The 24,442-nt window shown below is 40.5% G+C and overlaps 1 protein-coding gene across 2 annotated transcripts in view; it reads right to left on the bottom strand.

Annotated features, from left to right (window-relative positions):
• Nucleotides 1-24,442, bottom strand: part of LOC139656316 (copine-8) — a 170,819-nt gene that overhangs the window by 119,380 nt on the left and 26,997 nt on the right. Inside the window, exons 10-14 of one of the 2 annotated variants that reach the window (XR_011696092.1) lie at nucleotides 21,586-21,713; nucleotides 18,285-18,387; nucleotides 15,330-15,387; nucleotides 15,011-15,084; nucleotides 10,138-10,718 (exon numbers count right to left, since the gene is read on the bottom strand). Coding sequence is in view for 1 of the 2 variants with exons in the window: in XM_071533854.1 (XP_071389955.1) it covers nucleotides 10,530-10,718; nucleotides 15,011-15,084; nucleotides 15,330-15,387; nucleotides 18,285-18,387; nucleotides 21,586-21,713 (552 nt within the window). In the remaining variant the exon portion in view is untranslated. Of the gene's footprint in view, nucleotides 1-9,008; nucleotides 10,719-15,010; nucleotides 15,085-15,329; nucleotides 15,388-18,284; nucleotides 18,388-21,585; nucleotides 21,714-24,442 lie in introns of those variants that run through there. The other variant, XM_071533854.1, reaches the window with a different exon arrangement.

Here is a 24,442-nt window from a genome sequence, read left to right as displayed (position 1 = left end):
GTTGTGTTTGTGTTTGTGTTTGTGTGTGTTGATAATTTCACGCATATCAAGCACATTTTTATGCACTATATTGCAAGAGAGCACGCTCAGCATTACTGCTATTACAGCTAATTGACGTACAAATAATTTCTGATTCACTCACTCCCTCACTTGCACACACACACACACACACACACACACACACACACACACTGGGGTTTCTATGTGTCCTGTCATTTTACTGGTCAGGTGCTATATTTGTCCACCATGCTGCTCTTTTTCTCCAGAATTAGCTCGCTCTAAATTTGTGGCCTTGATTTACTGCTCTATTCCTGTTAATGAGCAGAGCTACTCCTCCTCCTCCTGTGTGTGTGTGTGTGTGTGTGTGTGTGTGTGTGTGCGCGCATGCATGTATGTTGTGTGTATTTACTTTGGCAGTGTTTAGTCACGGCCAGTTTGTTAAGACATGCTCTCCATCCTGCCGTTTCATCAGCTGTTTGACTGACAGTGATATTAGCGCCTTTCCCTCACTCTGCCTCTCTTCGCCCCCTCAATCAATCCATCCATATCCTCCCCTGGCCCCAAGGGACTCTGGGAAAATAAGAGCTATTTATAGCACCGTGAGACATGCAGCAAGCTCTCCCCTTCGCTCACAAAAAAACACAGACACAAAGCACAGTTGCATTACTACTAAAATTAAATAAAACAAATGCATAAGATGATGCTCATCTGAATCTCCTGTATGAAAGATCTGTTTCTTCATGACAGTATAGATTCAGAACTACTCTTGCAGTCCGATTTAAAATCTCAAAAAATTCTGCGGAACACTGTGTCAGTAACTAGGATATTGGTGATTGGCTAACTGGTTTACTTACTTAATTGTGTATTTATTAAATCTGAATGAAGTTAAAGTATGTATTTTTGTAGAAAAACATTAACTGGTTTCTAACGTTCAAAGGTATGGGCAAAAAAAATCTTAATCTTAGCATCCAGACTAGAGAGTTATGAGAAAATGACAGATTGGTGGTCGAGTGATCAGAGCATCTCTAGTATTGAGTATTGAGTATTGAGTATTGAGTAGTATTGAGGAAACTGTAGTGAGTATTTGTTGTTTAGCCAAGAGGTAAATGTAACTACTGGAGATATTTATTGCTCAAGTGCAACCAACTATGTATGTAGAGCACAACTCTCCTGGATCCAGGTTGAATCCAGGTGAACCTCAGGCATATGTGTCCACACACACACACACACACACACACACACACACACACAGGGGACTTCTCTGACCTTGAGAGCCGAGGTGTTGCTCTGTCCTCTTTAGGAGCTTGTACACATGAGTCGACTCTCCTTTTCTCAGCCTCATTTCCTTGAGCAACAACAATTTGGGTCCATTTTAAAGATGCAATATGCAACTATTTTGACATTAAAAAACAAAAAATAAATAGGATATATTATACCGTATTACTTTCTTTCTCTCCCTCTTCCTCCTTGTCTGAAATTGAGAGACTTTACAAATAATTTACAATGATTTCAATTTTGCTGATATGGAATCTCTTGGTCATCACTGGCCTGTCCTGAGCATAGATGTTCAAACTTCAATTTGCAATTCCAGGCTGGAGTTTTAGAGGGCCAAATGTGAACCTATTTGTACCAACTGAGTGAATTTGTTTTGCAGATGTATGCAAATATGGATGTGTAATAGGGCAAATTCATCAGCCAATTTGGTCTGCCACTGTAAATTTATGAGTGCATTTATGAAGGGAGGATAGAAAATTGATGGGCTAACACCTGACATCTATCTAATATACAGAAGAGGTTTGATGGTGATTGATTGCGCCTTCTTTCGTTTGTGTATGTGTGTGTGTTTGTGTGTGTGTGTGTGTGTGTGTGTGTGTGTGTGTGTGTGTCTGGAATGGGAGGTGGTGGCTGTGTGCCTTTGCAGGACACTGCTTGCATTCTTGATTATGTGTATCCATGTCATCATTAATGCGGTCTGTCAGCATAATGTATTTACTTTAGAAGCAAAAAACTTTTTCACTTTAATTTTGACTTTTTTTTTTTTTTCAACAAATTATTTAAAGCTGGCACTCTGCCACATGCACAGTGTTGCATGTCCTGGGACCAAGCCATCCATTTTGAAATATCCGCTATATATGAACATCAATGTTCACAAGCACAATTAATAATCTGATCGTAAACGAAATTCAACTCTTACACTGTTAGATATCATCAATCTGCGAATGAATGCATACTAGCAATTATTTTGTGTTGTCATTTCCCTCAACCTACCCCATCTACTTCTACTTCAGTTAACGATTTCCTACATTTCCCAGAATGCTTTTCGACAACCCCCAGAGAACGTGCCTGACTTGTTCCATTCAGCTGTGGGTTATACCTGTAGGTGGAGAGAGCGAAGCCTAGAAACAGCAAGAGAGTGAGAGAAAGAACATGAGAGTCACCCCTTACTCAGAATGCAGCATGTCTTGTAGCTGCATTGCATTCTGGTCTATTGAGGCTGCTGTCAGTGGAGAAATTGCTCTCTCTGCCTCCTCTACGATGGATTTCTCCCTGTATGATTGTTGAACGTTGGTGCAAAAATGGTGAGTCTAGAAAGAAGCCCTCGCTCTTTGATTCTGAGAGACTGACACCAAAACATGATGTTGATGTTTTAGATTGCTGAAAAATCTTCTGCTATCAAACTCTATTGTAGCTGCACTGGAAAGATCTCTTGCAGCTAACGTTGAGAATAATATGGCTAGTGTGTATCTGCGTGCCCAACAAAGAATACCAAAAACATCTTTCAAAAAACTGACATGTTTCATCTGATACTGCGATGACCATGAGCTGGCTTTCAAACAAATCCATGTAAACCTGGATCCTCTCACTTGAATCTGTTTAATCAAGAGTGTTGTAAGTATGTGAGTATTGTAAGCATGTAAACGTACCCACTTGGAATATGGAGCCGGTTTCTGATTTCTGAAAAGTTGTCTTGCAGTTGTTTCTGGAAGAACACTGACAAGAAGTAAAGTAAAACTACAGTAAAACTACAGTAAACATGTTCATTCCCAACTTCTCGCAACGTGTTGTAAGCAATTGGCTAATCCTCGTTTTAAAAATACCCTTCTAACAACTCCTGACTTAATTTAATCATCCTCTCACCAATTCAAGTCCGTTCCTAGGCTTTTAATTACTTTGAAATGTCTTTGCTCACACCAGCTGTGTTGCTTTTCAAGGGGATGATTAGCAACAAATCCATATCTGGATGACACTCAACACACACTGTATGGAAGGCCTAACGAGCCAGAGGGAGAACAGACTGCATGCTGCGAAGAAAGATAGATCCTTGATCAGAGAAAGAGAGAGAGGGTGGTAGAGTGAAAGACCCGATAGTGACAAATCAACATATGAACAGATTATCATGTTGTTTTATCAAGTCATAAAAGCAAGAATGAGATGCAGAGTGAGTGGGAGTTTCAATACACAACGCTAATTGCAGCTTTTATGTAATCATAAGGCAGGCAAACACTTATGTTACTCTGTGAGTCACGTACATTGTAAACATCAGCTCATATGGTGGCATATGATGGTGGTCAAAAGGTAACATGAGTGGGAGTGACAATCAACTAATTATTAAGTTGGAAACGAACTCCGGGAAGTTTCATAGAAAAGTTTGTCACCAGAAAGGCCAAGTCAGATGTCTGTAAAGGTGAAGCAGCCTTCTGCTGTCTTGGGTAGCAGTGACCTCGCTCTGCACCTGTCCAGTTGAGCTAGCTGGTTACTAATTGTAAGGTCGATCGTGTTGCAGTGATTGGTGGAACAATCAATACTAGTATGTGATTGGCTGCTGATGGGTGATGTTGCTTGGCAGACAAACAAGGAAACTGTGGTCATCAGCTGAATTTCCTCTGGTCGTATAAAATAAATGGAATTGTGAATGGCTTGTGGTGTGTATAAATGATACAGTAAATGTCATAAAAATTAGTTTACAACTTTAAATCATTTTGAGAACCATTTCAGTTTCATAAAACCATCGAGCCCATACGTCCAACGGATGCATTTTTTTTTTTTTTTACTTTGAACCAAGTTTGAAAACTACTGATAGGTTTCAAATTTTTCATCCATGTTGGGTGATGTAGTCTAGGATCATGCACACTGCATTAAAGGGGCATTTAGTAATCTATTACCTTTATTGACCTTTATGGGTGACCAGTGGGAAATTCAACAACACTGATAGAACTTATCTCCTCCTCTCTCTGGCACAACGCCCCTCCCTACAGTGGCCTGTAATTGACATATCAAAGTCACATTTTCACAATAGAGACAAGTAATTTAGTAATTATTAATTTTGCGCTATATGGCAGTAAAAATCGTACTTACTGCTTCTTTAAAAAATTACAAACTTGTCTCAGAGAATAAATTATTCTCACTCGATTACATTTTAGGTAAATGTGTGTGAAGTTTCCATCTCAGCAGGCAGCGAGAAAAGATTCATATCCACAGTAACTCTCATTTCAAGCCTGGCTTCCGTTACACTGTCACTGACAACACTGTGAACATTGCATTGATAGGCGTCACATGTTTTTCATGTTTTGCGGTAGCGTTCGGTGCCTGGCTCATGGGCACTCAAGGCAGTGAGCGACTCATGGCTGGAAGAGACCCTTGTCCAGATTTTAGGCAAACCTGCCACTCCTTGATTTGTCCACTGGTCCTGTGTTCTTGTTTTGCTTAGTTGCAACAACTGAGAAGACTTTCTTGTACTACAATTAGCACGTCAGAATGAACAAACAAAACAGTTATTAGTCTTAATAAGGGATGGAGAGAGAGGAGAAGAGAGGCAGAAACAAACAAGAGAGGGGAAAATGCAAACACTAAGGAATGGACAGGGAAGACGAGAAGAGAAAATGTAAGACTGTTTCTCCAAATATATAAAAAAAAAATCACTCCAACTCCAACAAACTCCACTCCACTCCACCAAAGTTTGTGTTTAATAAGAATATTTATTTAAAAATCGGTAGTTTGATACAGAAATAGTCATCTATTATATGGATTACCAGACAATCAGTACTTCAGTCATGCTTTCTCTGATTAATCACTGTTTCAAAAAAGTACAAGATAGTTTTTTTCTATAAATGAACTTGTGCAAAGAAAATACACTAGAAAGCAATAGAAACACTGACACAAAATAGATAACGATAAATTCCTTAAACAATTCGTTATTCTGAAGAAGGCATCGCACAATTCCAAGAAAATCAGTGAAAGATTTAAGGCCATTTTGTACAGTTAATTTTCATATAGATTTATATATTTCAAAACACGCAATTTTTAACAAAAGGAACTGGTGCATCTCATGTAAAACTGTACATGCAAACATAGTGCACGTTTTTAAGAAGATATGACGAGCATACAATATATTATTTGGATAGCTTTAGTAAACAAAGATCTCATGTGTGTCGACACCTCACATGGTCTGTTAAAACACTCATAAAGGTGCCTCAGTGGCACATACACACACACAAGCATTCCTATATCAAACACATGCACACGCACACACACACGCACACACACACACACACACACACACACATACATACATAGTAGCTTGATGGGACTTGGCAAAGATGGCAAGAGCAGTGGCACTATGAGGGAAAAGCAATAAAACTTTAAGACAAGTTTGTCCACCCAGAGGAGAGTAAACCCAAAGCAACTGCCAGCAATGACTTGTGTCTATGGTGATAAAGTTGTGTGTGTGTGTGTGTGTGTGTGTGTGTGTGTGTGTCCATGGAGTCTACGCCAAAGTTTTAATTCTAGCATTCGACCTAGTCTCTCCCGATTGAACTGCAAATACGTGCTCCATGCACAAATAGTGAGAGAAATGCATTTTCCTACCATGGCGGGATTATGTGGAGGAGACACGACTAGAAACTGGAAGTAGTTTGATGTTGGAAAAGTGCGAGGAAAAGTACGGGAGTGGAGGTCAGGGTGGTGGATGGGTGGATTTACCTTCAACTCAACACATGGGTTAAATTCCCAACTCATGCCAATACGTTTTCTACTGTGAGTGAAGTTTTCATTTTTAGTTTTTTCTAATTTAACCAAAACCAAACTGTAACCTTAACCAAAGTTCTTTTACCTGCCTAAAAATCTACATAATCTACATTACCAGTCAGAAGTTTGAACACACATGTTTTTATTTACTTTTACTATTTTTCACATTTTAGAATAATAGTATAGACATCAAAACTATGAAATAACACACATGGAATTATGCAGTGACCAAAAATAGTGTTAAATCAAAACTATCTTATATTTTAGATTCTTTAAAAGCAGCCGCCCTTTGCCTTGATGGAAAGGCAGAGGCTGTGGAAATAAACTTCCCTATTTATATTTGTCTAAGAAACAAATTTCAAGCATTTAAGCATATGCCTTTAGATCAAAATGCCTTTAAGAGAATGAAAAACATAGTACATTCATTAAGGTGTGTCAAAACTTTTGACTGGTAGTGTACATTTCAGAGTTTTGTGCTCATTTCACTAAATTTCATGAGGCTGTGTTGCCTGGTCAGACCAGCTGGCTTCATGTCCTGACACCCAGCAGGTGGTCCCACCCGAAAAATGACTTCTCCACCCTTCTAACAGTGTGGGCTGATGAAATCACAGGTAAGCTGTAATGAACCCGACTCCAAACCCCCGCAGTGCTGGATGTCTGCCTCTGTTTGGAGAGTGTGTGTGTGTGTGTTTTATGGCTGTTTAGGCAGTAATGAGCTCCTTATTTTGACCAGCACTCCTAATGATGTGTCCAGCTAAGCTCTGAGCGCAGTGGGCGGCTGCAGCAGTCAGACTGCACCTACTAACCACACACACACACACATACATACACACACACACACACACACACACACACACACACTCGTACTGGCTGTCTCACAGCACTCTGCCACACTGACAATGCATGAGTGGAGATTGTGAGGAAAGACGTGAGGAACTGGGAATGTGTGTGTGTAAATATGTAATGTGTGTACAGTTCATGATGTTGTGTCCATCAAGCTTGACCTATTTCTAAGGCAGCAATGTATGATATTCAAAACAAACTGTGTAGAAGATGTGAGCTTCAATTAATCAGCTATGGTCAATCTACCATATGAGTTATTTGTAGTTTTATGATGAACACAGTCTACAGTGTCTTACTAAACTAATTCTGATCCATTTCCCTGTGTAAATTTGGCACTCGCTTATGAAATACATCTTAGCGGCACATGCAGACCTTCCCCTTCCATGCTGGAAACAGACTGCCAGAGTGTAGAAAACATTAGGAAGTCTTTCACTGAAATAGACTAACATGGTGGATCCAGGTGAAAACTATGATCCATTACGGAGTTAATCGACTAAAGCCTCTTCAAAAAATGAAAAAAACTCAATACTAATAAAGCAGTCATAATGTTTTCTACACTGACTGTATGTCTAGGAATATAGAGACACATCATTGAATGGAAAAATTCAATTACAGTATGTCAGTTGTGGAGCATTAATTAGCAACCAGCATAATTGAGATCAATTATACTGACGGTTATATCAAGGATGTCAAAAATCTCTAATTGTATAAATGTAATTAGCTTAATATTACATAACTTCATCAACAGAGTCTCCATTTTGTAAGACATCAGAGCAGGTCAGTGGATAATCTGATCATAGTTGTGAAGAATTTTGTTCCAAAATGAAATCTCCACTACTAAAAACTGACACCTATCAATACAAAATGATTGATAGTATAAAATTAAAACATTGTGAAAGAAATGAGGGTGGCTAACTTAGGTCCTTGGTTGACAAAATTATCACTAGTACAGACTGGAACCTCAATATTTTAGAAATATTAAATGATGAATTTGAGGTAATGATTTTTATCTCTAAAAATGAATTCATAACATTTTGGAAATAAACTCTTCATGTATTCAACAGGTATTTGATCACTGGCCATTACAGTATCTGTTGTGTAATCTCTATGATACTGTCAAGTTTTCCATCATGTGTAAAAATGAACTGTAGCTGATGGGATCTGGTCCAGTATAAACAAATGTTTGCAGTGTGTAGACTAGGTCTGGTCACAACAAGCTTAATTGGAGCAAAACCATTTCGACATTGAACCACTCTCAAACTCCAACAATCAGCTCCAACATTACTTTACAATGCTATTATATAACATAATATACTTTAATATCATTGCAACTCTAAAATATACTTTTTTTTAGCGCTGAAATGCAACTCATTCATCATCCAATGTTGAAATGTTCTTGCATCCCAACATTTTTTAAAGATTGTTTAAACATTCTTCCATTTCAATGTCATTTCAACACTGAAATAATCGTGTCATTCATCATCATTTCAACATGGCAACTTCAATCACATTTGACATCATCACTCGTCACGGAAACACCCTTTCACTGCAACATTGTTTCAACATTGAACAATCATTCCACATTCATGACAAAAACAGAACTCTTTCATCCTTCATTTGACAGTTAGACGTAAGTTACAACGTTCGTTCGATGTTAGTCTGGAAACTTATTAGACATCGTCTGTGACGGACACAAACCACACAGATTCAAACCGCATAAAATGTTCCTTTTACACATGATCGGCACAAATAAAAACATCACAAAATCAAATGTATAAAAAAAAAGCTAGATCAAAGCTAGGTGCAATTAAAAAGAAAATGCACACCGGAATTAAAAAAATGGAACAAAAAGCCAACAGAGGGAAAGTGTGTTTTTCTCTGCGTTTTTGACCACTGGGCTCTTTAGGCTCAAACAGTTTTTTGTTTGAGAGCAGCTGCTGTCGTTTTTTAACATGGGCAGGGATGTGTTGTTGTTCGACACAATGAGACAAAACCCCTGGGCACGTGGGCATCCTATTGCCAAGGCAGTTTGGAGGAAGAGAGAGAGAGAGAGAGAGAGACAGAGAGAGAGAGAGACACTAGCTATGTTTCCATCCAACAGTCAAACCAATTTTACACAAAATTACGCAAAAAATAAAATCCGAATTAGGTGCGTTTCCATAAGCTGGGTTGAAGCGGGTAAAGTGGCTTCAGATATTTCATATTTCACATTATGTATAAAATGCTTATATGTATATAATGCTTTTACCTGAAGATGAAAACCAAGACGTTCACTTTGCAATATTTTGATGCATCAGCTAACAGCAATTGCGACATTTCTGGGAAGTCGTGGTGTACATGAACCATTTGTTGGGCCGATCATGCCAAGCTACGCATATCCATAGATATTTATCCCATAATTTTGTTATCTAAAAAAAGAAACATTTGAGCAAGTGTAAAAACTTTTTTGGGGCGAAATTTGATCAAATTTTGCATTTCCATATAGCTTTTCTAACTCAATACATCTTGGATGGAAACCAAGCTAGTGAGAGAGACAGAGGCACACGAAAGACAAGAGAGAGAGAGAGAGAGTGAGTGAGTGACAGAGAGAGACAGTGGAGGAAAAGCTTTAGCAGGCAAACAGACAGAGAGAGAGAGAGCAGTGCAGACAGACGGGCAGATAGACAGACAGTCTAAACAGATGAACGGAAAGAGACAGGCAGACAGAGCGGACAGACAAATGGAGACAGAGGCAGACAGACACTCACCCCCCACAGACAGACAGACAGACAGACAGACAGACAGGCAGATCTACAGACAGACAGGCAGATGGGAGAAGAGGTAGTGCAGGGCCACTATGCATGCACTTGACTGAGGCTACACTCATGCAAAGGTAATACAAACACCAGAATACAGTACGGTACGGTACGGCACGGTACGGTACAGTACGGTAGAGCTACCAGGACCTGCACTGCTGCTACCTGACTCACATGCCAGGAGAGAGAGAGAGTGAGAGAGAGAGAGAGAGAGAGAGAGAGAGAGAGAGAGAGAGAGAATATGCCAAACTTCATACTGAAACTATGTTTATATAAAAGTATCAACAGTAAAAATCCTTGTTACCATTTACTGTAAACATTGAGTGAGCTGGAGAGAGAGAGATAGAGAGAAAGAGAGAGAGAGAGAGCAAGAGAGAGCAAGAGAGAGAGAGGTTACATATGTCCAGTTATTTACAATAATCAAGTGATTCCTTGTTCGTCTGGAGACATTCTCTTTACAGTGCTTCCGAAAAACCTTCCTTCCTTCCTTCCTTCCTTCCCTCCTTCCCTCGGTGGATCAGGCAGATCAGATCCAGATTCCCAGGCCAATTCAAGACTCGCCGACATCTCCGCCTAAATCTGTCCAGTATTCCCAGGCAAAAAATTCCAGACAGTAAGTAGGAACGCTTGACAGTGGAAGTAAACAGGCTCTCGTTGGCTTTTCCCGTCCTCAAAAGTGTCCCCCTCCTGGTCCGCAGCCCCCCGCTTCCTGAACGCGCCGAGAGAGAGAGAGCGGCCTTCTTCTCGACCGCCGCGATCCGCCAGAACAGGGCCAGGAGAGCGGCTTTAAAGAAATGGAAGTATTTTGCGCATTAAGTCAGTGCGGCTAACCCTCTTTTCCCCAAAAACCCTGCTACCCCCTGCTCCTCAGATCTGGGTTTGGATGGGTTGCCCCGGCGGCGTGTAGGGAGGCGGCGCCGGCGACGGCTTGATCCCGCGGGTCCTCATGTAGGAGAGGAACTGGTCGGGGATCTCGGCCAGGACGTCTTTGGCCAGCCGGGCCATGCTCAGGATGTGGTTCCCCGTCCTGTCGATGTAGTCTCTGAACGGGACAAACTGGGGGAGACAGGAGGGAGGTGACATGGGGGGAGGTTAAGAAGAAGAAGGGAGAGGAATAGAAGTTGAGGAAGGGAGAGAGAGGGAGGAGGGAAGGAGGATTAGGTAGGGAGAGAGAGGAGGAGGAGCAGGAGAGAGAAAGCCGGAATTGGGAGGAAAGGAGAGGGGAGGCAGAGAGAGGGGGAGATGAGGAGGATGGAGGGAGGTCGGGTCAGGCAGGGAGAGAGAAGAGAGTAGAAAAGGAAGAGGGGGGTGATGGGAGAGGAGAGAAAAAGGGGAGATGGTGACAAGATGGAGGGCAGAGAGGAGATGGGAGGGGGATGAAGGGTGATAGAGAAGGAGATGAAGAGGAGAGGAGTGAGTGAAAGTTGGAATGGTGGAGAAGGGGGAAGGAAGAGAGAGAGAGAGAAAAGATACATTTCAAAGCACAAATCTTCATCCAAATTCATCCAATTGATCACTTGCCAACACCATGTCCATTTTGACTGATCCTAATAAACACCAATGTTTTTTTTAAGTTGCTCCGCTCACTACTTCAGTGAAAGAAGCTCAAAGCTGCACTAGGTGAGATTTTCATGTAAAAACACACCCGTCTTATGAGCCAAAATCACGAAGTGGAGCCGCAACAGAGAAGAGACATTGTAGATTTGGCCTATTTGCCCAAATGAAATTCTAGTGTTGCATATGGACACTGGTGGGAAATCTTCTCAGCGAACAAGAAGCGGTGAATCGAAACTTAAGAGAGAAATGCAAAACTTGCTACTAAACTAAACAGCAGTCGGGGAAAAAGGACTCAACAGATTTTCTTCACCACTTCCACCTCCACTGGCCAAAAAAAGAAGAAATTTGGGTATGAGGAGTGTGCAGTTTACTGACATCATGCATGAGATTTCTAGGTATTTAGGTCCTCAAAATTTAACTGCACCTCCTTATTTACAGCTAGCCTTGTTAGTGCAACATTATTGGTTCCATGCATTATAACTCAGCAAAGAGTCAGCAAAGATTTTCTCTATAAAATGAGCTACCAACCATTTTGAGGAAGTGTCACCTCACCCTAAAATAGGCATTTAGCAGACACTGTTGACCCGGAGTAACTTATAATGAGTGAGCAGGACGCACTGGCTGTTGTTGTCATTATTATATATCTCCAGACCTTCTCGCTCCTAATCCACCTTCCGGAGTGTTTTTCTGAAGCTACATTTGATAAAACGGTGTGTACATCGTGTCGTAAAACTTCACAGGTTCAAGCCCCCCGAAGCGGGCGATGCTGCCGGTCTCAGCAAGGACGGATGAGGAGAAAGTCTCTGTTTCATTAACTTAATGAGCTGCTGTCGCCTACAATCACAAGATCATATGAGAGGCCAATTTGCTGCTGAGCGAACCTTGCTGCGAAATGTAAACCTCACCATGTCACTAGGCGTTATTAGCTTGCTGATAATGAGAGTCTGTAGGCAGAGCTAGTAATGTTCCAGTACTGAAACTTGCCTTTACATCATCTCTGGGTCTGTTCTGCATAGAGCGCCTGTGTGTGTGTGTGTGTGTGTGTGTGTGTGTGTAGTGAGCACTATTTCAGCTTGTTAAAAAGCCAACTAACAAGCGCGCCGCTCTCGCCCACATGGGCCGAGGGAGGGAGGGAGAGAGAGTGGGGAAGATGTGACAATGTCGGCATAAAGGTCACGGAGAATAAAAACTCGACTTCTTTGTGTCACAAACAAACAACCGTCACACCGAGTCTTTGCATCGCTACCTTAAATTAATGTTACTTAATGAGGGAAGGATGAAAAGTAACACTCATCACTCCTGGCCTGATTCCCTCCAGGCAAAACAAACAAACAAGACAAACAAACAAATAGATGAATGAATGAGGCAATGGAAGAACGGATGAAAGAAAGGAACCGCATTCACTTTTGTTAGCTTGTTGGATCTGTTTTAGATACAAGAAAAAAAGAGAAACTTAAAGTAATGTGTATGAATTTTTTAGAACCAACAGTGTAATGGCAGAAGTTAAAAACTGAGTCAGGTCCTTGCCAACTTGTATTGATTTCAGTAACCAGCAAGAGGCAAAGAGTGCAATGATATAAAGCGTGGGAGCTAGCCAAGTCTCCAGGGCTTTTTCTTTTCCAGTCAGGAGGGATCCACTTCATATACTAGAATTTGGAGATTTATTGGAAAAAATTGCCCAAAGATGAGCTCTTGGCACAGAGAAAGCAAGTGTCTGTGTTTTGAATCTAATACAAATTGAAAGACACGCTGATCTGCTGTGGCTAAGTTCCACTTTAAAGAGCGAATCAGCACTAATCACTCTAATTAAGTCCTACATCTGCTTCTAGGGGACGGAAAATCGTTGTTGCGCTGCTCTCTGTGGGCTGAAACCTTCAACTGTGTTGCACTTCTAGCCGCACCTCAATCAGTGATGTCAAGGCAGGTACTTTGCCTTTGGCAATGTTAAATGCTTTGCGATCAGAGAGAAATAAATAAAGAGAGAGAGAGAGAGAGAGAGAGAGATTATTTGCTCTTGCTTGAATTGACTTTGTGTTATTTAGTAATGTACCTTTACTATTATTATTATCATTATTATTTATCGGCACTCTGATTTTTTTCTCCTCTCTTATTGTGTTTGTTTCCTTCTTTGTTTTTATTTTCCTCTGTGTGTGTTATAAAGCACTTTGGATCAACTGTGTTGTGTGTAAAGTGCTATATAAATAAAGTTGAGTTGAGTTGAGTATTCACTATTTGCTCTGCTGTTATAGATGAATTGTATGTTTTTTAGTTCATTGTTCTGAGACGCTTTGGTAATATTGTTCTTATGGCATTCATGCCAATAAAGCATGTTGAATTGAATTGAATTGAATTGAATTGAATTGAATTGAATTGAATTGAATTGAATTGAATTGAATTGAATTGAATTGAATTGAGACACAGAGAAAGAGACAGAAACAGACAGAGACAGAGAGAGAAACATCAGGCAGACTCTTCGCAGGTACTTGGATGCATGCCATTATCTGTGTGTGTGTGTGTGTGTGTGTGTGTGTGTGTGTGTGTGTGTGTGTGTGTGTGGGTGGGTGCACATCTTGCTGTCTGGAGGGAGTCTGGCGCAGATTCACAGTGGCCAGCTGTCCGTCTGTATGGACAGAGGCCAGCAGCCAGGGACAAGACTGTTCTTTAGAAATACAGTGACAAGGTTCTTGGACGTAAAACTTGCTTGCACTTGCATCTAAATAATATGCAAAGTTGTGTAATGTCAAAATGGGTAGAGTCTCTTCATTGTCAAATTCACTGTAATACCATGATATAGTTTCTGTAAACAAATGAGACCATGGTGGAGGCGATCGGCAGCATCTATCTCACACCAGCGGTTTTGCTTGTGCTACTGTTCCTCAAAAGGAAGACCACAGTTCCCACAAGCCATGTTTGTTTTCTCTTTGGCTTTACTGAAAAGGATAAACATGTTTGAAGTGATTTCTCCATAGGCTTTTCACTCATTCCACCATCTGCCATTTCCAGAAACTGAAAGCGATCAGGCAGATTTCCCATGAAACCCGACCTGGTGGTAAACAACATAAAATGATGCATGGTAGAGGCTGCCAATCTTCTCCCTATTGGTCTTGTTTATTTATGGTAAGTATACTAAAATTTCAAAATTAATGTGGCACTAGTGTATTGACGTTAGGGAGAAATGGAGGATTTTCCATCATATATTTTGAAATGATGCTATGATGGAATCTATCACAGCTTTCTTGAACGTTTTCATTTTGCAGCCTGGGATTCCTTGGAGACCAGCAAGCAAAAGTATCGCTTACTATACATTTCAATGGATAAATTCGCAACTACATTTTAGTCATTCAGCTGATGTTCTTATCCAGAGCTACTTAAAATGAGTAAGCTGAAATTCCTAGATCATCAACATTAAAAAGCAATCAAAAGTAAAGGGTGCAAGAGTAAAAGTCTAATAATAGAGAATAGAAAATAGCCTATTTCTATACCAGATAGGGACCGCTCAATAATATCCCATAAAAATCTGAATACATTTTGATAAAGGGGGCTCAATGTGGCCAGTTAGTGTAACTCATTCCTAGTCTTGGGAATGGTTTAGTTTTAGATAACAACAGTCAAGAGAAATGACAGGGTTGCATAAGATTGCATTCTGGGTGTGGGGAAGGGAAGATTAAAAAAGCGTGAGAGAAATGGCAAGAGAGACTGAAACAAAGTAGAGAAAAGGGAGAGAGAGAGAGAGAGAAAAAGAGAGAGAGAGAGAGAGAGAGAGAGAGAGAGAGAGAGAGAGCAATGTGTACCTGAACAATGTCCCTCTCAGCATATCTTCCTCTGGATGAGATTCTGACTTCATCACCGTCCAACTCAATCATGGCTGAGGAGAATAAAACAGTTCACTGTAAACCATGACAACCTCTGTGTGTGTGTGTGTGTGTGTGTGTGTGCGTTCACAGTAGGTGTGTATATGTGGAGTGCATACATGTTATATGTATATGTATTTTCTACTACTGTCAAATTCCCAGAAAACCCACGTTAAGTCAATGAGAGACCAGATTTTAATGTGACAGAAACAGCAGATTCCTCTACATTAAGATTATTTACAATTTCCTGTCGTCTTACCATCAAATTCTGCAGGCCCAACCCCCACAATGATGATGGACATGGGCAGACAGGAGGCCTGGAGGAGAGGAGAGGAGAGGAGAGGAGAAGAGAGGAGAGGAGAGGAGAGGAGAGGAGAGGAGAGGAGAGGAGAGGAGAGGAGGGGAGAGGAGAGGAGAGGAGAGGAGAGGAGAGGAGAGGAGAGGAGGAGAGGAGAGGAGAGGAGGAATAAGGTGGAGAGGAGTGGAGATTAGAGTGAGGAGAGGAGAAAAGACAGTAAGGGAGGAAAAAAGATAAAGATTATTTTGTTTCATTTTACAGGAACAGTTCACCCCAAAATAAAAACATCTGTCATTATGTATGAGGGTTTCAACAAATATTTGATCAATTCAAAAACAATTTTCATTGACAAACACTTTCTGTTTTTGAATAATCTTTCTATTCTGATTTGCTACCAATTGCCTCTATGGCCCTTTAACTTAGAGAATAAGAAGAATCACCACCAAGGATGTATATGGTATATCAATGGTATATATGATAACAGTAGCCTAGAGTGCACAGTGCAATGAACGTGCATTTGATTGTTCTACCACCATGAGTGCGCCAATGCGTTCATGTTCACCCACAGTAACTTCTTGTGTAATGTGGAAACGTAAACAAGGAAATGGGATGATTCTGTTTACAGCTCGTCAGCCAATAGAAAGCTCTCTGTGCTAGTGTGCACCGCTCCAAACCTCCAAACCTCCAAACCTATTAGCTGGTTAGGGAATTAGCTAATTAACTTGTTTCAGTTGCCTTATATAGAAGAAAAAAAAAGTTACCGTTTCCTCTACCTAGAATAACGTTACATAATGAGGTAAATATAGGTTTCTTTTTGGACTTTCATTGCAATTGTTTGGCTACAAAACACTTGGATTATGCTGCATGAATTGTCTACAGAAATTTGATGCCATTTTTAAAACTCTAATCAACCAGACTGTGTTCACATCAGCTGTTTGGTAGAAGCCTGAGATGGAATTGCAGTAGCTAACTCGCTGTGTGTTTGGTGGTCGCATCAGCATCAATTGAGTTTTGACTGACTTGGGAGTCAGTGGATAATGACAGGATTTTAATCTTGGGGTGAACTATTTAAAAAAAAAACACACTGTTAGTGTATGTAAGCAAAGACTGAGGACCTGGGAAACTAGGATGGCACACACAGCCTTTATTGTCTTCTTCAGTGGTAAACAAAGTGTTCTCAGATCGCGTCGTGTGCATATGACTGTGCATGTGCGTGTGTGTGCGTTCACGTGTGTGAATGTGTATGTGTGTGCGTTCACGTGTGTGTGTGTGTGTGTGTGTGTGTGTGTGTGTGTGTTAAGCGGCACCTCCCAGAGCGCTGCGTGGGTCGAGGCATCACACTGAATAATATTAGAGATGAGAGAATCAACAACATGGCCTGAACTCGCACTTCACTGACAGCTTACAAATGACATGTGTTTGTGTGTGTGTGTTTGTGTGTGTGTTTGTGTGTGGGAATGAGTGCGTGAGAGAAAGTGTGTGTGAAAAAGAGAGTGTGTGTGTTCAGTGTATTTGAGTGATGTGTTGACCTCAGGCAGCAGAGCGATAGATGATCTTATCAAAACATCTTGTGTATTTTTTCTCCCCTAGGTAAAGGTCCTCCCTCACTCTCTACTGCTTCCTCCACTCTTTTCTCTCTTTCTTTTATCATCTTCCTTCACCTCCGCCAACTCCATTCCCTTTTCTTCTGCCACCTCCTTCTCTCCTTCAACATATTGCTCTTCCCGCCCTCCTCTCCTCTGTCCTCTTGTCTGCTCCACCTCGTCTCTTGATCTCCCATTCACCTCTCCTCTCCTCTCCATCCAAAGCCACTAGATGGATCATTGCCTTCACCAAAATGGCCGCTGTTCACTGTTCATTTTGTTTGTATTCTACACTGCGCTCCAGCTTCCCTCTGGAGCGCGCCACTTCTTGACAGTGATGGAGAGTACGGACGGAGGGCGAATAACATGCTGTCAAAACCAACAGCGGCACAGCAAACATTGGAAAAAAAAAAGAAAAGAAAAAGAAGTAAAGGCTCCCCAGTCAGTCACATCATATTTCTTACTGTAGGCATGGGGAATAAGTTTCAACTTTCTGTTGGCACTGCAAGGAAAGATGGATATGCGGAGCCGACTAAAAATATATTTCAATGTCAAATGATCGAAATGGTAATTCAGTTTACAAAGGTATGTTCTGTGACTTCTGGAAAACCCTTTACTGAATGGATCTGGTCATTGTTCTTCATCGTGAATCACAATATACTGAAGTTCACCAGTGTTTCTTACGGTCGCTTTGCTCTATCAAAAGTTATTAGTTATTAGTTAATTGTTAGTTATTATTAGTTTTAGTGGGTGTGTTCTTGGGTCAAGCATCGGTTTTGTTTAACATTATTTGTTTATGTAGGCCTATTTTGTATTTCATTATTGTATTCATTTCATTATGCCCAATAATCCATAATCATATGTCTGGATACATAAGGTAACATTGCTTGTTTAGCCTAACAGAGTTAAAGTTAGCAGCTAAGATATTTCAGGCTACTTCAGGTAACGTTACACACCAGGAAGATCAACAATCCTCTGTACATGAATTTGTTTGTCAAGATCTTTATAAGCTGACAGACATCAGTCATATAGCCTCGTTTGGGAAATTCCAACACAGTGGCCAGAAATGTAAGCCACAGCCGTCATGCTCATTTGCATCCAGTTATTTAAAAAAAAAAAACTTTTCTTGTCACATTGTGGGCCTAGTTTGCGTTGCTGTCATTGTTTGTCTTGTCTAAACATCTGCATGTGTCACTGCTGCCAATTTCACGTGTAAAAGCAGACAGCGGTCAGTGATTTCTTCTTTGGTGGTGGTCTATTGATCTCTGTGAGGTAATTCTCTTTTTGGTCAGAGTGCAGAGTCAGCAGTCTGCTGACAGCTAGAAGCTCTTACGTTGACGATGGACTCCTTGGTCTGGGCCATGTCTGAGATGACGCCATCTGTGATGATGAGGAGCACAAAGTACTGGGAGCCGTCCTTCACCGAGGCCGCATACCTACACACACACACACACACACACACACACACACACACAAACACACACACACACAGAACCATTTTTGTAATCATCGCTGTCCTAACATTGTGTCATTTATTTAATTAGTTGAGCATATTAAATATTCTTTTGCGTATAGTTTTAATTACTCCTTACCTGCATTTGAGTTTGGTTTGACGTAGTAGATAAAAATAGGAGATAAATATGAAGTCTTATTACACTCCACTGAATAAATGCCACCATGGCTTTGGTTTATCTCACAAACGTGTCTAACAACGCCGACCTTTGGAGTGCCTCTCTGTTTATCCTTATCTTCATCTATCAAGTGCTTCTCTCTCTTTCTCTATCTATCTTTATCTCTATCCTACAGATCCTCAGTTCAATATGGCCTTAAATTCCTCCTGTGTTATTGAGTGTAACCTTTCAATTCCATAAGAAGGAGTCGCGAACCGACTGTTACTGATATTTACAGAGGGAGATATTTCAGCCACCTCGGTCTCTGCTACGCTTCACCTTCCGGAGCCGGGAGGTTTGATGTATGTGCTTGTCTGTCTCCTCCCTCTGAGAATGACTCTGGTACGTGAGCGTCTCTCACTTGAGATGATCACAACACCACAGATAGAGAATGATGGAGAAGATGAGCGGTAGAAGGACGGAGAGCAGGGGAGGAGAAGTGAAGGGAGCAGTTATTAAGCTGCGGTGTGGGAGAGAAGCAAGGTGCAGCGGAGGAGAGGGGTGATTATTGAGACGTGGAGGCGGTCGGCGCACAGAGGAGGAGAGATGGAGGTGAGATGTGGAGTGGAGGAGAGGGGAGGAGGGAGAGGAGGCTGGTGTGACACATGGAGGGGTGAAGGAGGTGATGAGTAACGCTTTCCCTTACCTCAATAATAATCAATAGCAGTCATACTTACTAAACCAGACATACGACAAATACACTTTTTATGATACCCAGAGCTAAATCCAACAATATGAAACAAACAGTTATGTTGATTTTGATATTGAATGGAGCTGCCTCCTATCACATTTCACCACAGCAAAAACAAACAAACCAACAGAAAATGCTTTAAAAAACACCTTAAGGGCCATCTTGGAGCTCATTAGCCTCATTCTGTGCAGCCAGACTACACAAATGAGAAAAAGCCTATTTTGTGGAGTTATGTAACAGTTTCCCTTGTTTTGAGGTATTACTTGTTTCTGTATGTGTGTATTTTAAGTGAAAGTGTCAATAAATCATTACCACATATATACCACAAATATTAGTATACTTACCATAAACTAATGAGACAATCGCAGACAATACTGGCAAGAATCAACATCCTCTTTGTGACAGGAAGCAATGGGGTTTATGGGAAATGTGGTATTAATTTAAAGAAACACAAGCACAATTACCGCATTGATTTAAAAAAATCCTACATATAGGACTTTTAAACATAATCTTGTCTGTTATGCAGACCTGTGTGTATGTGCTGTATGTATGAAGGTTTGTTTGTTTTTTTGCTGCTTTTTGATTTCTGTGCCGTTTGATTTTTGCATGAGTCACTGCTGCTTCAGCAACAGCTAATGAGGATCCAAATAAACAAAAACTGAGGAGAAGAGTTAATGAGGGAAAGGGAGAGGAAAAGAAAAAGAGGAGGTAACAAAAAAGAAGAGAGCAGGAGAGAAGATAAGAGAAGAGAAGAGAAGAGAAGAGAAGAGAAGAGAAGAGAAGAGAAGAGAAGAGAAGAGAAGAGAAGAGAAGAGAAGAGAAGGGTGATGTTAAAGCTGGGATGGGAGGGAAGAAATGAAGGTACAAGAAAGGAGTCTGGGCAATGAAGGTCGAGATGAGGAGTAAGGAGTGGAGGGAAAGAAAGAAGGAAGCTCAAGAGGAGGAGTGTAGTGAGGTAAAGGGAGTGAAGGCATTACTAACTAAATCAAAGCATAACGCTGCCCCTGCGTTCGTGCTTGTGTCACCCCACACCTCTTCGTTTCCCTTGAGAACGCCTTTGCCTCTTCATGTGTAACTACGCAATTAAGGTTTCGGTAAATTCTCCTCTGAAATGTGCGAAATAGCCTGATGAGAGACTTCACTTGAGTACATCTCTTTAATTACATGCTTGCATGAATAGTTTCTTAATGCCTTCTTGATTTGAGAACTTGTTCCATATCACGTGTTTGTCTGATGCTGATGTTCTCATCTAAGCACAGACACAAACAAACACGCAATCAACTGTCAAAAACTGTGTTTCTCTGTTTGAGTCCTCACTTTTTCTCTCTTCATCTCATCTCCCGCTAGCTACCTGGCAACACTAACCACACATAATTCATTACAGAAAACCTGAGAACACGTGTGGAGTGTTAACCTCTGTACCTAAGCGTGAAATGTACCGAGTGTTCTCTCACCAAGCTTCATTACATAAAAGAGAGACGATGATAGGAGATAAGTGTAAAACATTGTGCTAAAATGAAGACGAACGTGATACCTAAGGTGACAAAATAAATGTAGGAAATCACGAACTTAGAAGTAGATGAGGCAAGTTGAGGGAAAGTGGGAACAACAGAAAAGTAAACTACAACACTTCAACACAAAATAACTCCTCTCTCTTCCACATAAGTAACTGTTCTGGACTGTAGTTACAGAGGTGGGAACTTGAGACACATAACTTCGGACGCGAGTCACAATATTAATCGCTTGAGACTTAACTTGATGTATGAAGAGAATACTTGAGATTTGACTTGACTTGTGTTCTGGTGACTTGGGACTTGATTTTGACATGATGACTTGAAAAGGTTTCTAGAGTCTTGACAAGAGATCTTGTGTTTGTGTAAATTAATTGATGAGATTTGTTCCACCAGATGTATGGATTGATTGAATATGAAAAAGTTGAAACTGATTATAGAAATCAAATTCATGATGTTCTTACCAAGTTTTTATCCTAGATATTTTGTCTTCTTTAAGATATTAAATTGATACTGGACTCTTGATTTGTTCTGACTTGACTTGCTGTTCTATATTTATACTTGAGTCTTGTGCCTTAAGACTTGAGACTGACTTGGGATTGGAGCAAAGTTGACTTGGTCACACCTCTGCAGATTGATGATATATAAATAGTATCTGAGGGTGGATTTTTCCTTTAAGATATTTACTTTGTCACTTGTGTGTGTGTGTGTGTGTGTGTGTGTGCGTGTGTGTGTGTGTGTGTGTGTGTGTGTGTATGTTACCTGGCCACATGGTTGATGACAGGGGAGAAGTTGGTGGGTCCATAAAGATGAACTGACTTCAGACTCTGGTAGTAGGCTTCCATCACACCGTCGATCCCTGCACAGTACGGATTCTGTGGATTCCCATTCTACATGAATCGAGGAGAGAACAGAGGAGAGGAGAGGAGAGGATAAAAAAAAGAAGAGGAAAATGATTAACCTCCATGATCAATTTCAGTTGCATTCAACAGGTCCAGAGGCAGGAGAGAAACAGATGGAGCAATCAATCTGATCAGGAAAAGTGTGAGAGAGCGAGAAAGAGAGAGATAGAAGAAGAGAGAGATGTCAGCGTAGACTTGCCACAGGCCTGCTGTCATGTCTGGAGCGTGGCTTCCCTCTGCCTACTGTGGATTTTGTGTGTGTGTGTGTGTGTGTGTGTGTGTGTGTGTGTGTGTGAAAGATACGAGCTGTGTGTCTACCCAGCATTGCTATGGCTCCAAATCAACTGCGAGGCTGCTGAAGCACTCTCCTTAAAGCTCCTTTTTACAAACACTAGTGTGGCATCATCTCACAAATAAACAGACTGAAGGGTGATTTATTAGGGATGGGACGATATGCTTATGTCACGATTAGGGTTGCAAAATTCCGGGAATTTTCAAAGTTGGAAACTTTCCATGGGAATTAACGGGAATTTATGGGAATTAACGGGAATTTATGGGAATAAACGGGAATAAACCAGGAATTTACGAAATTGAAGGTATGCTCTTAATAGGGAACTTAAATATAGTTGGGGAAAATATATTTTAGCATAATCCTGACTAAAACAACCAGATATCATGCAAGTACAGTTGAATATCTATGCTATTCCTCAATCACATGCACACATAGCACACTGCTTACTGCAGGGCTATTGAGACCACGCCCCCTACATGCACTGTGCAATCCTGTGCATTTTTGTTAATTTTTGAATGGGTTGGGTCGGGGGGATGAGTAATATTTAACTCAACATTCATGTTTTTGTTCTTCAATGAAAGAATTGATTGTTCAATAAAATATTTAACACTTGATAAAGTTCTACTTACAAATAAATCTGTTTTAATTGTATTATTTTGGATGGATGTCTGCTTATAACAAAACAAATATTTATGCTCGGATATGATACCTTTCCATTAAATTACCCCCAATTCCCAGTTAATTCCCATAAATTCCCATTAATTCCCATAAATTCCCATAAATTCCCATAAATTCCCATAATTCCCATGGAAAGTTTCCAATTTGGAATATTTCCAAAATTCCCCAGCTTAACTTCCCATGGAAATTTACCGGAAACTTTCCGGAAATTTACCGGAAATTTTCCACCCCTTTGCAACCCTAGTCACGATACGATTCGATCCAACCGTGATACGATGTAATAAATAAAAGTCAGACAGATTTATGTTTATTTCTGAGCCACAAATATTTCTAGCGATGGCATTGGCTTGCTGGAATGTAAAGAATAATTTAAAAGTGTTATTACAAAGTTCATATGATATAATCTGGAGGGGGGGTTGTGAAATTGTGCTGGTCAGTCCATTTCATTTGTGATTACTACAGCAGAATAAAATGCAGCTAATATCGCGATTCATTTTTCTGCCCCACAATACAAATTACTTTACATTTTTACATTGCGATATATTGAATTTCAATATATTGCCCCATCCCTACCATCTATACAATCTCCAGGGTTCTCCAAGGGATTTAGCACTAAATCAAACTGATGCTTATCCTAAAAGCACTTGATATATACATATATGCAAATATGAAATACATACTTTTGCTGCACTTGGACATGTCACGGATGTGTTCTAGGTCACTGGGTGTTTTGGGTCTTTCAAAATTAGACCCTCAAGCTCTGACGACCCAGCTGGGGTTGTCCAAGTAGAATAAACCTTAACTGATACATCAAGTGTCAAAGTGTCAGAGTCAAGCTTCACATGCAAGGAGCATCAAGTATACGCAGTTTTAAAGGAAAACACCCTTGGATATTTTTACTCTGTTATATATCATCAGTCTGTGATGTTCAATGCATTCCAGGAGTTATTTACATTTACATTACATTACTTTACGTCATTTAGCAGATGATTTTGTCCAAAGAGACTTACAATAAGTGCAATAAGTGTATCACAGTCTTCATCAGCTAAGCCTTTAATAGCAATAAGTAGCATTTGCAGAATCAGAGAGCTTTTTCTTTTTACCTTTTTTCTTTTTTTTTTTATATATATGAAGAGTAGAAGGGGAAGAAAAATTTTACTACACTATTTTGTGATGAAGTGTTTACAGTTTTCCTCAACCTGCCTTGTGTACTTCTACTTCAGTTAGTGATTTCCTACATTTCCCAGCATGCTTTTCAACAACATGAAAAGCAGAGAACATGCCAACTTGTTCCATTCAGCTGTGGCTTATGCATTTAGGTGGAGAGAGCGATAGCAATAGGACACTAAGAGCAACAGAGTGAGAGTTTTGCAGTCGAGAAAAAGCAAGCCCACACAAAATGCAGTCTTGTGGGTGAATTGCATTGCAGTCTATTGAGGCTACTGATGGAGAAATTTGTATCTTCTCCTCTTCTATAATGGATTTCTCCCTGTATGATTGTGTGAGTCTAGAAAGAAGAACCTTACTCTTTGATTCTGAGGGCCTGACACCAAAACCTGATGTTTACAGTTGATGTTTTGGACAGCTGAAACATTTCCGCTATTAAACTCCTTTGTAGCTGCTGGAAATATCTCAAGATGATGTCATGTTGTCTACAAATAACAACAAATACACCACTAAACTGTTAAATGGACCACCAGATCACCAGTAGCAGTTTCTTAACAGTGTTGAAGTGTTTTAGGGGTGG

Source organism: Centroberyx affinis, unplaced genomic scaffold, assembly GCF_046629955.1.
Source record: "Centroberyx affinis isolate AG114_WGS23_722 - 3 ecotype Tasmania unplaced genomic scaffold, CSIRO-AGI_Caff_v1 ptg002443l_1, whole genome shotgun sequence".
NCBI lineage: Eukaryota > Metazoa > Chordata > Actinopteri > Beryciformes > Berycidae > Centroberyx > Centroberyx affinis.
This window is presented reverse-complemented; position numbering and strand designations above follow the sequence as displayed.